This window comes from Oenanthe melanoleuca, chromosome 4A (genome assembly GCF_029582105.1).
Source record: "Oenanthe melanoleuca isolate GR-GAL-2019-014 chromosome 4A, OMel1.0, whole genome shotgun sequence".
Classification (NCBI taxonomy): domain Eukaryota; kingdom Metazoa; phylum Chordata; class Aves; order Passeriformes; family Muscicapidae; genus Oenanthe; species Oenanthe melanoleuca.
In genome coordinates, this window is record NC_079338.1 from 14,534,254 (window position 1) to 14,550,161 (window position 15,908).

The 15,908-nt window shown below is 55.3% G+C and overlaps 1 protein-coding gene across 1 annotated transcript in view; it reads right to left on the reverse strand.

Annotated features, from left to right (window-relative positions):
* Positions 1-15,908, reverse strand: part of EFNB1 (ephrin B1) — a 44,667-nt gene that overhangs the window by 13,637 nt on the left and 15,122 nt on the right. Inside the window, exon 2 of the mRNA XM_056491420.1 lies at positions 2,362-2,639. Within this exon, the coding sequence (XP_056347395.1) occupies positions 2,362-2,639 (278 nt within the window). The remainder of the gene's footprint in view (positions 1-2,361; positions 2,640-15,908) is intronic.

The following is a 15,908-nucleotide window of genomic DNA, read 5'->3' on the forward strand; positions in this document are numbered from 1 at the left end:
GAGGAGTCAAGAGAAATTAAAGTCAGAAACGGTCCAAGGCAGGGGCAGAGGGCACTGCCGGCCCCCTGAGGAGAGGGGGGCATCCCACAGGGATGCTCCAAACACCCCGCTCGCTGCATCTCTACACAGCCTGAAACTGGGAACAAGAGGATAAATAGGATTTCATATTTTAAAATGAGCTTAAAAGGCTCAGCCCAACATCCGAGGGGACGCGCAGCCGGGATTTCCCAAGCTGGAATTTACAAAATCGCGGCTGCGCGTCCCGTCGGATCCGCAGCGAGCCGGAGCCAGAGCCGGTCACCTGCAGTGACCCAGGTGTGCTGGCAGCCTTGGAGGGGAGCTGGCAGCGGCTCAAAGCCACGGGGGCCCCGCGGGAGCCGCGTTTGGAGTCGGCAACGCACCGGCGGCTGCTTGTGAAAGCACCTCCCAAAGCTCCAGGAGGTTGATTTTCACTTCAGTTTTCGTGTGAAATGCAAAACAGCTCCTTAAAATTTGGGTAATTCAGAGGCTGGTAAATCCTTCTGCCTCCACCTTCCTCATGGACTTGGTTACCATAACAGGGATCCCGTATTTTTACTTCTCTTCAGTGCTTTGTTCACCTCCTGAGCTCATTTAGGGGAACCTATTTATCTTTGAGGGCTCTTTGCAGCCTGAGAGTCCCACTGGCTGTAGCTCAGAGGACCCCAATTTCAGCCCTCATTAGCTTGATGACCATGTCAATGCTTGAACTTGACCCCTGAACACAGAGGAGCCACTGACCCAGTGCTTCAAGATGTTTGCCTGACCCAAACCTGGCACTTTGGCCTCTCTTCCAAATTTCTGCCCACTTCAAGCAAAGCTTGTATTCAATCAAGCTTTCCATCAGCTGAAGGATAGCAGAAGGGCTGAGCTTTGGGGTCTCAGAGCCACCAGGCTGGTGCCAGCTGTGGTAAGAGAGATGGGAGCCTACATGGGAGTTGTGCCAGGGCTTTTGGCAGCTTTTGGCATCTGGAGCACTTGGGCTGGAACCAGGGTGTCCTGCCCCCAATGGCTTCAAAGCTGGTGCCCTTCAGGTGACATGGGACAGACATGCCCATGTCTGCACAGTGACAGTGACCACTGCTCTGGAAGAGCCTGGCCCTGCCACGGTGACTCAGCCCTGCAGAGCCCGCGGTCGCTGGCAGCGTGGAGCTGAGCTGGCTCTGCAGGTTGTGGCACCAGGTCATGCCTGCTGTCACCTCTCCTGTTAGGGAAACTTCCCTGGCTGACCATCCAAGAGCCACTTTGGCATCTCCACAGCCATACAGGGAACAGAGCCCCAACCAGCCCCTGTCACCACCTGGCAAAATTTGCCATGACAGAAGTGATAAGGGATCGAGGCTGACCTGCCAGAGCCAGGCCTGGCTGCTTCCTCTGCACCAGCTTTATTCCAAATTATTCTGGAGCAAGATTCCAACAGCCCCAGCCAGGATTGCTGGGGACATCCAGCAGCCTCACCATAGCACCATGCTAAAGCACAGCCCCCCTGTCTCCACTGCCCATCACGGCCTTACCACCCCCTCCCAAAGATTCCAGGCTAAAAATATCCTGTTTCCAGCCGGGAACACACGCTCCCACAGCAGCAGTGACCCCTGTGCTGGCCGCTCGCCGCACAGCCCACGGCACACAGCGAGGGCAGCTGAGCCGTGGCCACCGTGCCCTTTGCAGTGCACCCAGCCAGGAGGGGACAGCCAGGCTGAGGAGGATGGGAGGGGACAAAGAGAGAGCTGGCAGCGCTGCCCAGACACGGCTGAGCTCCCCCTCCATCCACACCAGAGCAGGCACAAGCGGATACATTTCTGTGCAGCAATCCCCTGCACGCACAGACCACAGGCTCTGAGAAAATTCCAGCCTCCTTCTCTCTCCCCTGCATAAAATGCCATGGTGCACCAAGACACAAACAGAACAAGCCAGTGTGCAGAATTTTTCAGCCACTTTGACCACATCACACACTGGACACGACCAGCACTTCCTGGTGCTGGGGCTGCTCTTGGAGGCAACACCCAGGAATAAGGACAAGCATCACCATTTCTCTTTCTCCCCAGCCCTAAAGCAAAACCCTGCAACACTTCCAGCAAAGATGGCAGCAAAAGATACACTCCAGGCATGACAGCACTCCAGGGCTGACCCCAGATGGGGATGTGCTCCTGCTCCCAGCGCAGCAGGGTGACCCACTCGGCCAGTGACACATTCCTCCCCCTGCTCCCATCCAGCAGGACATATTTTCCATCCGTGTCAGCTCTCTGCACTGGCCAAGTCACACACAAGCGCCTGGTGACACTCTCCAGGCGCCCGAGCCGTCCCGAGCCAGGGCTGGCAGCGAGGACGAGGAGGGCGACTCACATGTGATGAAGTAATCCTGCTGCCTCTTGAATTCCAGGCCCATGTAGTTGGGGCTGAACTCCTGGAACTTGATGGTGAAGCGGATCTCCTGCTCGGGCCGGTTGCACGTCACCAGCACGTTGGGGTCCATGACAGTGCTGCAGGCATCCGCCTGCTCCTTCCGCACCAGGTACAGCTTGTAGTACTCGTAAGGCTTGGACGGCTCCGCCCTGGGGCAGATAATGTCCAGTTTGTCCCCAATCTCTGGGTAGATGACCAGCCCCTTCCCAGTCATGAACCTGCAAGAGAGGAGGGTAAGAGGTTACCATGTGCTGGAACAGAGGACACACCAGCCCAGCCCACCCCACTCTGACACCATTTATTTTGAGCTTCAGCTCTGCTACTCCCCCTCTGTTTTGACACCAAAACCAAGTTCTCCTCTTCCCTCACCACCCCAGCCTGTGCATGGAGCCAGCACAGGCTCCTGCTGACAAAACCAGGGCTGGTTTGGGTCAGTCCCACTCGCCACCCATGATGAGGGCAGGCACCCTTCTCAGCCCCAAGCCTGGCATCCAACTGGGAATGAGTCTTCCCACAAAGGGCTGGGAGACGCCATGGCTCTGCCCGACGGCCAGGCAAGGAGCTTCCTGCAGGGACAGGCAATAATTAGGCATAGGGAGAAGTCCTGACAATGGGGCACAGGGAGGGATCCCGTCCACGCCCTGGCTCCTTGAGGAATTCCTGTCCTTAAATGGAAGGGAAGGAAGCATCCTGCAGGACAACTTCTACTGAGCCAGGCTCAACAGCGTGCCCAGGAGCGTGGGAGGACCGGATGGAGAGGAGCAAGGAGGGAGGAAAGCTATTCGGGGCTGGAAGGCAGGGCATTGGGAAGGGTAGGAAGGCAAGATGCTGATAATTAACATTTGGATCTCGTTATGGTGGGGCAAGGCACTGATTAGGTTTTTTCAGCGTGAAGGAGAGGATTAGGGCAGCAAGGAGGGAAGCAGCAGATCATCCACTTTGATGTAGGCAACTAAACGCGTTCGTGATGGGAGATAAGGTGGGAATGGATTTTCCTGCAGTTATCTCTGCTGCAACTCTCTCACGTAATCTGGGCACGGCAAAACACAGTGCGAGCGCTTTGCCAAGGCTGCATGGCCATGCTTCCCCTTCTGCTGTTGGACACAGCCCATCCCTGCCCCAGCCCACCCCAGAGATGGGAAGGGGGCCGGGATACCTTCTATGCCTTCTCCCCCAGCCAGCTGCTCTGGCTGGAGCTGCAGGCTCCACGGAAGGAAGATCAAACACACAAGAACAACCTGCTCCGTGGCTCCATGCAAGTCTTAGCAAGAAGCCACAGAGCTGGAACCAGCACCAGGCCTTTTTGGCTGCAGGAACCCAGCAGATCCATAGGCTGGGCTGGGAGCAGGCAGGCAGAACTGGAGCCCACGCACCCCCAGTGCCCTTGGCACAGGCTCCAGAGCTCAGTGCCAGCTGTAGCAGCAGGGCAGACATACAGACATCATCTGCACCTCGCCTGCAGCTTGCCAGGTCAGAGGAGCATCCCAGCAATCCAGGGCATGGCACAGGGATGGCAGGCACAGCCATCACAGAGCTGGATGTAGAGGGGTTATGGGTCTGTCCTCCCTGCCTGGCTGCAGCTCCACAACATCAGCTCCATTAGGATCATCCCAACCCCAGCAGTACCTTGGCCACGTGAGGCTGCAGGGAGTTTTGTACAAGTCATGATTCGGGCAGAAGATGACCAGGAATGGGAAACTTGGCCCCTGGAGGGTCTTTAGGGACGCAGGTGGGATGCAGAGCCCACCTCCATCCCGGCATTGCAAGCAGGTGAGCCATGCTTTGCTTCACACTACCAAGTAGGTCACCTGGCCAGTGGCCAGCAGGCGCTTCCAAAGGCTGGGGAGCGATAAGGGCTCCCCCACCCACGGCCGGAGCCCTGACGCAAGGGCCGGAGCAGGAGCGGGAGCGGGAGGCGGAGCAGCCCCTGCCCCTCCCTCCCGCCCGGCCGGCCGCAGACACGCAGCGCAAGTGAACACTTGCAGGGGTTCCCACCCCGAGAGGCAGCTGGATCCCACACTCCTTTCTCCACGGTTGGGCTGAGTCACAGGCTTCCTGGCACAGGACTCTGGAGTGACTCAAGCTCCCTCCTCCAGCCCCTGCCAGCTCCCTCCTGCCCAGAAGATGCCAAACAGGAAGCCACAAACAAGTCAAGCAGATGTCTTGCACCGCCAGAGCAGGAGGAGAAGGCTCCTATCCACCCTCATCTCCATACCAGGAGCACCTATCACACCTCTGTGGCCAAAACCTTGGCCAACACCTGCAAACCAACCGGTCCCTGGGCCACCAGCCTGCTGGGATCAGGCCAAATGGGATTTGTAAGCAGGGGAGGGACCATGAAGTAACCGAGGGAGCTGAGAACCTCCCAGCACCACATCCTGCTGGCACCTCTTCATCTCAGGAACTCCAGGACCAAACCTTTGGTTTACATAAGGATAAAACAAGGAGGCAAATCCCTTCCACGAACGCTCAGTCTCAGCTCCAGAAGCACACAGCTGCTGTCTGGGAATTAGCCCAGGAACATCTTCCAGATCCATGCAAACATGGAGCAAGACAGAGCCACTTCCCTGTGCATGGAGCTTTTGTGCTGCTCCCTCCAACCACTGTTCCCCACCAGCCACATTCCCATCTGCACACAGACCGTTTTCCCTTTGTCCTCCAATTTTCCTGATTTTTTTCTCCTCCATTTCCCCTCTTCTCCAACAGCAGGGCTGTTTCCAGATGACAGCCTGGGCAGCACAGGAGAGGAGATAAACCTGAGGCAAATCCCTCACACAGTTCTTCCAGCTTTTCACCACACACAGAGACCTTTATTTCCCCCAAAAATTCTGCTTTGTCACAAGAACAGCTTGTGATGATCATCCTAGAGAAGATCAACAATAGCTCCCACCATGCCAGAGGCTGGTTCTCAGGGAAATTCTCCTTTAAAAAACACAGTGAAAAGCAACATTTATCACAAGAAAAGGAGAGGAGAAAAACGTCCAGAAATTGTCACATGTTGCCTGAACGCAGTTCTGGAGACGAGGAATTTTAGTTCCAAGGGATGGTTGAAGACAAAAAGGAATTACACTCTTGACTTGTCTTCACAAGGACATGTCTTCAGATTTATCTTAACCCGGAGGAGTGAGTAGAGCAACTCCTAAATTAATAGGGAAATTCATCGTGCCCTCAGAGCACCCGCTGTAATTTCAGGGAGGGAAGGGGGAATCTGCTGTTCCTCTGGAAAATACAACTTGATTTCCCTGTTTTAAGGTGGGAAAGGAAAAAAAAAAAAAAAAAGAGAAAAACAAAAACTTAGCTTAACCTTAACACTGAAACAACTCTCAGCATTAAGAATCACTCTACCTTGCCCACCATGCAGGAGGAGGAGGAGAATGGCTCCAGCTTTACTCCTGCCCCATCCTTCTAAGTGTCAAAGGCCAGGCTGGATGGGGCTTGGAGCAACCTGGGATGGTGGAAGGCATCCCTGTCCATGGCAGGGAGTGGAACTGGATGAGCTTTAAGGTCCCTTCCAACCCAAACCATTCTAGGATCCATTCTGGCACCATCACCAGTACACAGATAACATCCAGCATTCCTTCTCCTGGTGTCCAAGGGGATGGAAATTATTAACTACAGCCATTAAAGCTTAAAACAAGTTGTTTTTTTTTTTTTGCCAGCTGAGCAGGTGAAGAGCGCTGGCATTCATCCCTTAAAGCCCCTGAGGTGATCCTTGGGTGGCACCCTTTGGGTGGCACTGGCAGAGCCAATCCTGGCCATCCCAGCCAGGCACCCCCATCCCCAGCAGCACTGCAGGCCCCCAGCCCCCGGCCCCGCAGGTTCCTTGGGAGCGATCAGGTGGCAGCCTCCAATTTCCTCATTGTTTCAGGAGGTGTTTTCTGATGGGAAAGGTGAAAAGGGGATTTGTGAGCCTTGTAAACCGATTCCTCTGAGTTGGGTAAACAACGGGAGCTCTGTTGGCAGCAGGATGCCGGGATGCCGGAGCAGGGAGATGGGATTAAAGTGCAGCCTCTCCTGTGCCCTGAGCTGGGGGGCTGCTGGTGGGGCCCCCAATCCCTTGCAGAGCCCCCTTCACTTCCCCATGGGGGTCCAAAATGCAGGATCTGATGGAGTGACTGGGGGCTACAGGTGGGACCTGCTGGAAGAACCAAGGATTCAGCCAGGGCCTGGTGTCAGAGGCATCCCACAGAGGGTTTGCTGGGAGAGGAGGAAGAACACAATGTAAGGAGGAAAACTGAGCAAGCTTGGCCAGAGAGTCATTGGGAATGATACTCCACTCCTCCACAGCCCACCCCCATGCAGGCACCTCTCCTCCATGAGGGCACACATGGATAAACATGGATGATTCCCAGAAATCCTGCAGAGACAAGTGTCCTGCAGATAAATCATCAAAAGCCTTAAAATCCAACAGTCCTTCAGCTCTTCATTAGGGAAGACTAAAAAATGGCTTAAAAATACAATTTTTTAAAAGAATGGGTTGACACATTTTCCAACTGCTCTCCCCCTGGATCCAGGCATTCCTTGCACCATGTCAACCACAAAATCTCCAGGGCAGCATCATCTTTCCCCACGTCCAGAGCATACGATGCCCCTCACCTGATTTCAGGCTTGGCAGAAACAGAACATTTCCCAAGAACCTTCTCCTTGGAGAAGATGTTCTAAAGCTGATGCTGACATACATATAGTATGACATATGCTAAATGCTGTTTGTTTCAAAGAAATCCAAAAATAACTGGATCTTACATGGAGGATGTGTACGTCTGGCAGGGAAGGCTGACAATGCCCGGCAGAGCGAGACCTGCAGGAGCTGGGAGGTTTTCCTGGTGTCTGGGCAGCTGAAGCCCCCATTGGCCCAGCTCTCCACACCAACATGTGAGTCCTTCCAGATGGATCACAGCTCCCACCACTGGGAATCTCCTCAAGGAAGGGCTGGGAAAGGGCCAGTTCCAGTAAAAAACCCAGAGCCCCGTGTTCAAACTGGGTGCCGGACCCTGAAAAAGACTCCTGAATCCTGTGATTTGCTGGTGCCCAGCCACACACAAATCCAATCCTGCCCTCTCTGCCTTACTTGTCCAAGCTTCCCTGGGACACAGCAGCCATGCCCAGACACTGGGGACCCTCTCTGCCACTGGCCAGAAGAATCAGTCCTGTCCCCAGAGCTGTTTTCCAGACCCTGATGTCACAGAGCCACATTACACTTCTGCCATTGGACGGTCCCTGCACAGCTCGTCCAACGCCCCCCTGGTGACACCCAGCAACCTCTGCCCTTGCCAAAATCTGAATTTTCACCAAGAAAGAGAATTGAGAGGTCAGCAGTAAAAACTGGAACCCAACTCAGGTGAAGTGGGATGTCACAGGTCAAACAGCACTACCAGACAGGGACAACCACATGGTCCTCAGGGAGCTCAAGCTGAGAACACTCCCTGTCATAGGGAGAGGCTCTCCTGCTGACACCAGGAGGTATCAGTGAGACAGTGCAGCCCCCACGTACCTCCCTTCACCTCTTCAGAGCTGAGGACAATCAAACCAGAGGAATTACATCCTAATCCCAAAGGCCCACCTGATCCTAGCACACCACCAACACCCACAGCCCTTCCCCAAAGCGGTGCCAGCAGGCAGAGGCACAGCCCCTTTCTCCTATTTGACTCCCATTCAGCTCTTGGGAACAAAGATACTCCGTGGAAGGAAGTTAATTACAAGTGGAATGAAAAGGTTCCTCCCTCTGTATCTGTCGCCTTCTCGCTCGTCCATCGCGCCGCTCATCGCCACAAGAGGGTAAATAGGAGCACACGAACCCCCGTGCTCTCAGATCCCACTCCTTTCATGTGCTCCTCTATTATTAGTCTCCTTTAGAAGAGCCTGCCATCTTTTTTCCCCCTGCTAATCTATGGATAATTATTTTCCTTGCCCTTCGGCAGCCCTCTTCTATTTCTGCTCTATCCTTTGGAGCTGAGGTGGCCACACAGAGCCTGCAATTCCAGGTATCTGAAAGCAGCTCATATCTCCTCCACTCCTTTGGTCTCAGCTGTTCAAGGAGAGATTTTTCACCTTCCAGCTTCCCCCCAGCTCCTCACCATCCCTGGGAGAGGGAATAGCCTCTGCTGAGCCCCCCTGGGGCCGTCCCGTCCAGTCCCCCTCCCAGATACACTCTAAGGCCCTTTTTTTTCCTCATCTCGGGTTTAATGAGGCCCATTCAACTCTCCCAAAGACAAAAGGCCCTTCTCGTTTCCAAACGGATTTACACGACGCATCAGTGAGGCATAAACGGGTCTCCATGGCAACGCTCACCGACCCCCCCCCCCCCCCCCAGCTCTGGGATGCCATTTTCCAGCTCTGCTGCTCCCCAAAACCCTTTTGTTGCTTCCCTGCCAGCTGGGAGGCTCCTCACAAGCTGGTGACCACCCCACCCCACACCCCCGGGTGCCAGGGGTGACATTTGTAGAGATGAAGTTACAAGATGCCCAAGCCAGCGTCCCCCTGGCACAGACACCTTGGAAAGCTGTGACCGACTCCAGGTCACGGTCAAGCCAGGGTTGGGTTTGAGCAGAAGGGATGGAAACACCAAGTGCAGGGGAAGATGAACCCAAATTGTCCCTCTCTGCCCAGAAAGGGGGGTGATGCCCAAGGCAGGGTAGCCTGTCCATGCTCAAACACCAGCCCCAGTCACAGCGTGGCTCCCAGCACCTCTCCACAGGGAAACCAGTGACTCGGGGGATTCCCATGGCTCAGGCAATGGCCAAGAGGCCACTCCAACACTACACACAGAGGTCTGGCAAACAGGAGCCTCATGGTCAACACTTTGGACCATAATTCTCCCCAAGCAGTCTCAAACACTGAAAGCTGAGAGAGCACCTTGCTTACCCTGAGCAGCCCTGGAAGCAGGGAAGGTGGGATGGAGGGAAGGTGGGATGCAGGGACGGTCTCACTATAACTCCCTGAGCTTTGTTCACATGTTGCAGTCACTGCCATAGCTCTGAAGACTAAGTCCTTACCCAACATTTGAGAGACACACCAGAGATCCCACTTTTCCAGGAAAATACCCACCACTGCTGGGTTTCTCCAGCAGGAAGTCAGGAGCATGATCCTGGCTTCAACTGCAAACCTATAGCCTGTGGACAGATCTGCTTTTCCCCCCTGCAGTCCAGACCCCTTGTCCCAGGGAAGTCACACCCAGGTTACAACCTGCCAAGAGCAGAGGAGGGTTCTAGCCATCAGGATGCTGGGAGAACAGGTCAGCAGGCTTCAGGAAAGCTGGCATAGATGCTGCAGGATGCCAGCCACACCTCAGCACCCACAGCCAGCAGCTGCCACCACAGCTGGTGACATGCCTGGCCCCAGTGACTCAGCCCTCCTGTGCCACAGCAGGGCTGCAGGAAGGGCTTTCTCCCTGAGCTATCCCCATAATTACAGAATGGCCAGGGAGAGTATCCAAGCACCAGACTCCCCACCAGCCCCAAGGAGGATGACAGATCACCACCACCAAAGGCAGCGCTCACAAAAGGAGAACGTTCTCCTTTGTCCCAGCATGGGCTCGGCCAGGATGTATCCTGATGCCAGTCCACCACTTCCAGGGACAGCTGCTGACCACCCTCACGCCCCAAGGAGGAGGAAGAAAAGAAGGGGGAGGAGAAGGAAGGCTCCCAGCCCTCGCAGCAGCCAGGCCTGCCAGGAGCAGCCATGTGCTGCTTCTTCCTCTCAGGTCTGCGCACACTCCCTGCACTCGGACGCTGCAAACCTAGCAAGGGTGGGGGAAACAAAACCTGCTGCTAATTGAGGGATTTTGGAGTAGATTTAATTAGGGCCAGAGCACTGGCGCAGGCTGCTGCTGCCACCTGCAGCACTCTCCGCAGCCGCTGGCGTGGGCTCGGGGGACCCCAGCTCCCGCCCACGCCCGCCTGGGGTCCGGACAGGGAATGAGGAACACCGGGAGCCCCGCAGGCTCACCCCCCCAAACCCGTTATTTCCCAGCACAATAAGCACCTCCAGCAGCGACGGAACCAAGGGCTTGGCCAAAAAATGAAGAGAAAGAAAAGCCATATTTTCTCCCTGGAGTCGGATCGTCCCGATCTCCCCTCGGAGGAATCAAGAGGGGCCGAGTTATCTAATTAATGCTGGCAGAAGCGGGAGGCCGAGGGCCGGGGGGCGGCGGCGGCCCACAAAGGCGGCGTGGGGAGCGGTCTCCCCGCCGCCGCCGCCGGCATCCCCCGGCAATGGGGCCCCACGCTGGGAGTGAGGTAAGAGGGGATTCAAAGGGGGGTTTGTCAGAGGTTTTGTTTTTGGAAACGGGGGAGGGGAAGGGGACAGGGCTTGACAAGAGCTGACAGACAACTGAACAAAACCATAAGGGCCATGAATGGCAACACGGCGCTTTAATTGGCGTAGGAATGGAGAGAGAAGTGAGACAATGAGGCTGGGCAGCAGCGACGGGGCTGAGGTGTGGGCAGTGGGCACTCACCTTCTCCTACCCACACCCCAATCCCTACCCCAGCAGAGGTTGGCAGTTGGATGCTGCACCGTGACCCCATCCCAAAAAACACCAACTAAAACCCACAGGGAGAACATGGAGGCAGAACGACAGAGCCCAGCACACGTCAGGCATCACAAAACCCTGACGGCACCAGGAGCAGCACGATCCCAGCCCCGGGATGCTGCAGATATTAAATGATCCATCGGAAACAGCTCATGTTCCCGCTCGGCTCCGTGTGTTTTCCGGCTTCGGTTTGGCCACTCGTGCCCTGGCTGCAGCCCCGCTCATCCGGAGGACGGGGGGCCAGGAGGGGGAGAGAGGGAGAGGCAGGTTAAAAGGGAACACGGTTGGATCAGCGGGGTTCCCACTCCTTCCCTGACCCCTCCGAAATAAAACGGAGGAGATTTCGTCTCCCGGTTCCAAAGCAAAGAATTACTTTGGCAGGGGCTGCGGCGGCGGCCGGGCGCCCACTTGGAAGGGAAAGCAGCAGGAATATGCCCAAGGAACCCAAGACAAGCCCTCCCCGCCAAGCCCCACTCATTCTCATGCAGATCAACCCTAGTCGGGACAGAACAGAGGTAAATTGCAGCCCCCCTCTCCCCCAGAGCAGGGCTGGGGGCACAGGGAAGGGCGGCTGGGGGGCTCAGCACACCAGACCTGACACAAACCCCAGTGTATTCCAAAATCCCCCCTTGTCCCACCTCTCACTTTTCCAGCTCAGTTGGAAAAAAAAGAACTGAAAGCCAAGAGCCAAAAGCTGAAGTTACAGCTGGTAGTTGGGCCTTAGGAGAGAGGGAGCCCCTTCCTTCCTCTGACACCCCACTTAACCCTGCACCCACAAACAGTTTGCAGCCGGGATCTCAAATCTCCCCATGGGATAGTGATTGGGGGCTCATGCTGCTGGCATTCCAACGGGGACAGGAGGGATCCCCAAGCCCCTCAGCTTCCTGCTTCATTAGCCATCTCCAGAGCAATGGAGAGGGGCCCACCAGCCTCCTCCATTTTTCTGAGAAATACCAGAAAAATAAAGCCCACACATGTCCTGGGGAGCAGCAGAAACCCCAAGGTTTCCTGGATTTCCCCTGGCTCCCAGAAGCCCCTCACTGCATCCCAGGGCTCAGGTTTCCATCCCTGGAGATCCCACTGAGGGCTGGGTGACAGCTCCAGAGCACCCACCCAGGTCCCTGGGGCTCTGGCTCAGCCCAGGGATGCAATGCTGCGGTTTGGAAGGATTAATCCCGATGTTAGGAACTGGGCAGGGAGGAGCAAACCCTGCGGAGGGTTCCCCATCCCAGCTGTGGGATGCCCTGCCCTGCCCTGACAGGTCTCCCGGGTTTCGCCAGCCCTGCCAGCCCCTGGTCCCAGGGGAGCAGCGTCACCCCCACCGCACCGCCCTGACTCACAGCAGCCCTTTGATCCCCCGGAGTGGCCAAACGAGTTCTGGCATTCCAGCTCTGCCTCCCGTCTGCAAGCGCCATCTTCCCAGGCAGCTGCAAATCACCAGCTCTTACTCAGCCTTCTGTCATTACTGGGAACTTGCTCGGCTGCCACCGGTACTGGGGGTTATTAAGAGCTTCCCAACCCCTCATCCCAACACAGGCCATGTGCACATCTGCCCACAGCTGCCCAATCCCAGCTAAGAAGGGACCTTGTTGAACATCCTCTTCCATCCCTGCCACGGGCAAGGACACTTTCCACTAGCCCAGGTTGCTCCAAGCCTCATCCAACATAGACTTGGACACTTCCAGGGATCCAGGGGCAGGCACAGCTTCTCTAGGCACCCTGTGCCAGGGCCTCACAGCTCTCACATGGAAGAATTTCTTCCCAATACCCCCTCTAACCCTGTGGCAGTGAGAAGCCATTCCCCCTTGTCCTGTCCCGAATCCAAAGTCCCTCTCCAGCTATCCTAGAGCCCCTTTAAGCACTGGAAAGAGTTCCAAGGTTTCCCTGGAGCCTTCCCTTCTCCAGGCTGAACCAGGTCACCCCATGTTCCTCACTCCCACACCAATCCCACCACTGGCTCACTGCATTTTGGCTGCCCAGGTCCTTTGGACCCGCTCCACGGGGGTGGATGGGGCTGGGTTAGGTCTGGGAGAAAAAGCTGAAGATGAGTCACAGGACCTCAAAAGTTTATTTGTTCTCTCCCCTCTTGTTCTGCACAGAACTGAGCCATCACCAAAGCCTGGAGAGCCAGCTCTGCAGGAAAGCTGGATCCACTGTCCCCCTCTGGTCCTGCTCTGGATGTCACTCACCAGGACAGAAACTGCCCCTTTATCCCCACAATCTCTTCCCAGTGCTGCCCAAACCCATTTTTTATTGTGAGATGCTCTTCTGGCACAACAGCCCGAATTTTCTTCATATCTACACCAAAAAAGATCCTCGTAAAGGTTTCACCACTGGAAGGAACTGGGACACTCTTGTGCTTGCCCTCAGCAGCCCTTCCATTGCTCCCAGTTTACCCAGCAGAAGGCTGATGGGAAGAGCAGCAGCAGAGGGAGGTGCCAGGAGAGAGAGCACAGCAGTGTCAGGTTTTAATCCCTCCTCCAGTACAAAGAGATCTGGCTTGTACTTGCTTTTATTTTTAGGCCAGATTTACATGTACAGCTGAACTTCAATCCAACATACAACTTGAAGCTGGGAATGGGAGAGGAGAGGAACCAGAACCCTGCACTGGCTCTGGTATCACGGGCACTGCCAGAGCCGGAGATCTCGGGTGCTTCTTTCCATCTCCAAGGATGGCACCAGACTCCGCCAGGACACACGGCTCCCACTCCCAGAGGGAGCTTTCACAAGGCACTAAGCAAAGCTCGTGTTTAAACCTAAAAATAACCCAGCCCTTGGGCCTGGGGAGGAGGAGGGCAGAGCACCCAGCCTGTCCCGCTCCAGCGCCAGCAGTTTCCAATTGCCTGCGGACGGGGAGTGTTCCCAATCCTCCCCCCAGACAAAATCCTCCGCCTTGCCACCCACACTCATGGAAGAAAACTGGCGAGAGCCGCAGGAGAGACCAAAGTCTCCCCCAACCACATCCTGCCCCCCTGCTCTGCTGCCAGATGTGATTCCCCAGAGCCTTGTCCCAAGATCCCACTAGCTCCAGCATTCCCAGCAGCAGTCCTTGCCCCACTCAGTGTGTGCCATGGGCTGGGGCCATGTTTCAGCCATGCCACCACACTGGGAGCCTCAGAGGGCTGATGCCACCAATCCAACAGGAGATTATTCCAAGGCTAGTGGACATCTGTCCTGCTGACTCCATAGGTAGAGCCATTCCTCAGTCCCCAACACAGAGCAATCCTCAAACCCACTGCAGAGACCAGCCCCACCTTGGAGCGATGGTTTTGGGGTGCCCCCTTTTTCCTGGCTTGGGAAAACCCCAGGTGAGCAGCATTGGTGCTGTTGTGGGACCTGCCCTGCACCCCTGGCAGGACTTACCCATAAAAATCCCTCACCAGACTCCAAATCTCCTCCCTGACCCTCAGCTCCTCCATCCTGCCCTGCAGCTCCTGGCAGGACTCACCCACACAAATCCCTCACCAGACTCCAAATCTCCTCCCTGACCCTCAGCTTGTCCGTCCTGCCCTGCAGCTGCCAGCCCCTGGCAGGATTCACCCCACAAACCCCTCATTGGACCCCAAGTCTCCTCCCTGACCTCGAGGTCCTCCAACCCTTTCCTGCTTCCCTCACCCAGAAAAGCCCTGCATGGGCTCTAGCTCCAACTCCCTCAATCCATTTACTTCTTTCTCTGCATGTAAAGTGTTTTTTCTTTGCCTTTCTCTTTTTTTAACTTATTAAGGAGAAAGTTCAAACCATTGGCAGTGTCTGCGACGCACTAATTTGGAACTTAGTGCAGTGTCGACACTGCATTAAGTATTTCTGTCAACCATGAGGACACACCATGTCTGTGTAAGAAATTACACCAGCAATTATAGCTAAAGAGGCATGTAAAATTTAAAAAAAAAAATTAATGTATTCAGAAATGATAACTGACATTCTTATTAGGATTAATCTAATTTTAGTAGACTCATTTATATCCTGCCTCTGGATAAAAAATGAGTTTCAATTTTAAAACCTGGATAAAAAGTGGCATTTTTTAAAAAAAGTACTTTCAGAAGTCACCCTGCATGATTAAGCGGGATGATAATGCGAGGAAGCTTAACAAAAAGCTGTGCCATTAAAGGAGATATTTGTTAAACAAAACAGAAGCAGAGATATTTATCAGGCCCAGCAGATTATTCCAGGGTAACTCTGGACCTGGCACTGCTGGGTGTTGCTTGCGGTCGCAAGTTAATGGAGAGAAAATTGGGAATGGCAGATAACGGGGAAGGGGCAGGAGTTGTGCTGGGTGCATCCTGCACCAGCGAGCCAGGGAATGGCAGCACTGACGAGAGCCATCCATAGCCTGGGTGAGCCCATGCCCCACTGGACAGGCATAAGGCAAAGCACAGGAGTCACTCAGACTGGGAAGAAAAACCCCGAAGGGTGAGTCAGTTCAACATATCCAAAAAGAAAGAACGTGAGATGGAACACCAAGGTCCTTGCCGAGGTTTGCTGAACACCAAGTGGGGCTCAGCCCGTTCAAGCATTGCCCTCCCACTCCATGGCACTGCCTTAGACGGGCTGCTGGTACAAAATGTGCCCTTGGCCTCAAGCTCTGCTGTTGGCACGTTTCAACTCCATGGCAGTGGATGCTTTGATTGACGCTGGTTCTGGCAGGACACAGGAGTGTCTCCTCTCCCTCTGCCAGCCCACCATACATTTCCTGCTATGTCAGTCTCCAGCAACACCTCACCAACCCACAAATCTCATCCACTGAGCCAGCCACCCCAGATGAGGAACCAGCCAAGAGTCTTCCTCCAGGCTCACCTGTTGCTCCATGCCCCCACATCCACATCCCCCACGTGTCCATGACCACCACATCCCATGGGACACTGATGAGATCCCAGCCATCCCAAAATGCAGGACACAGAGGCAGGAGGGCACGGGGAGCCTGCACGGCCAGGATGGGTGAGGGCTGGGCTCCCTCCTC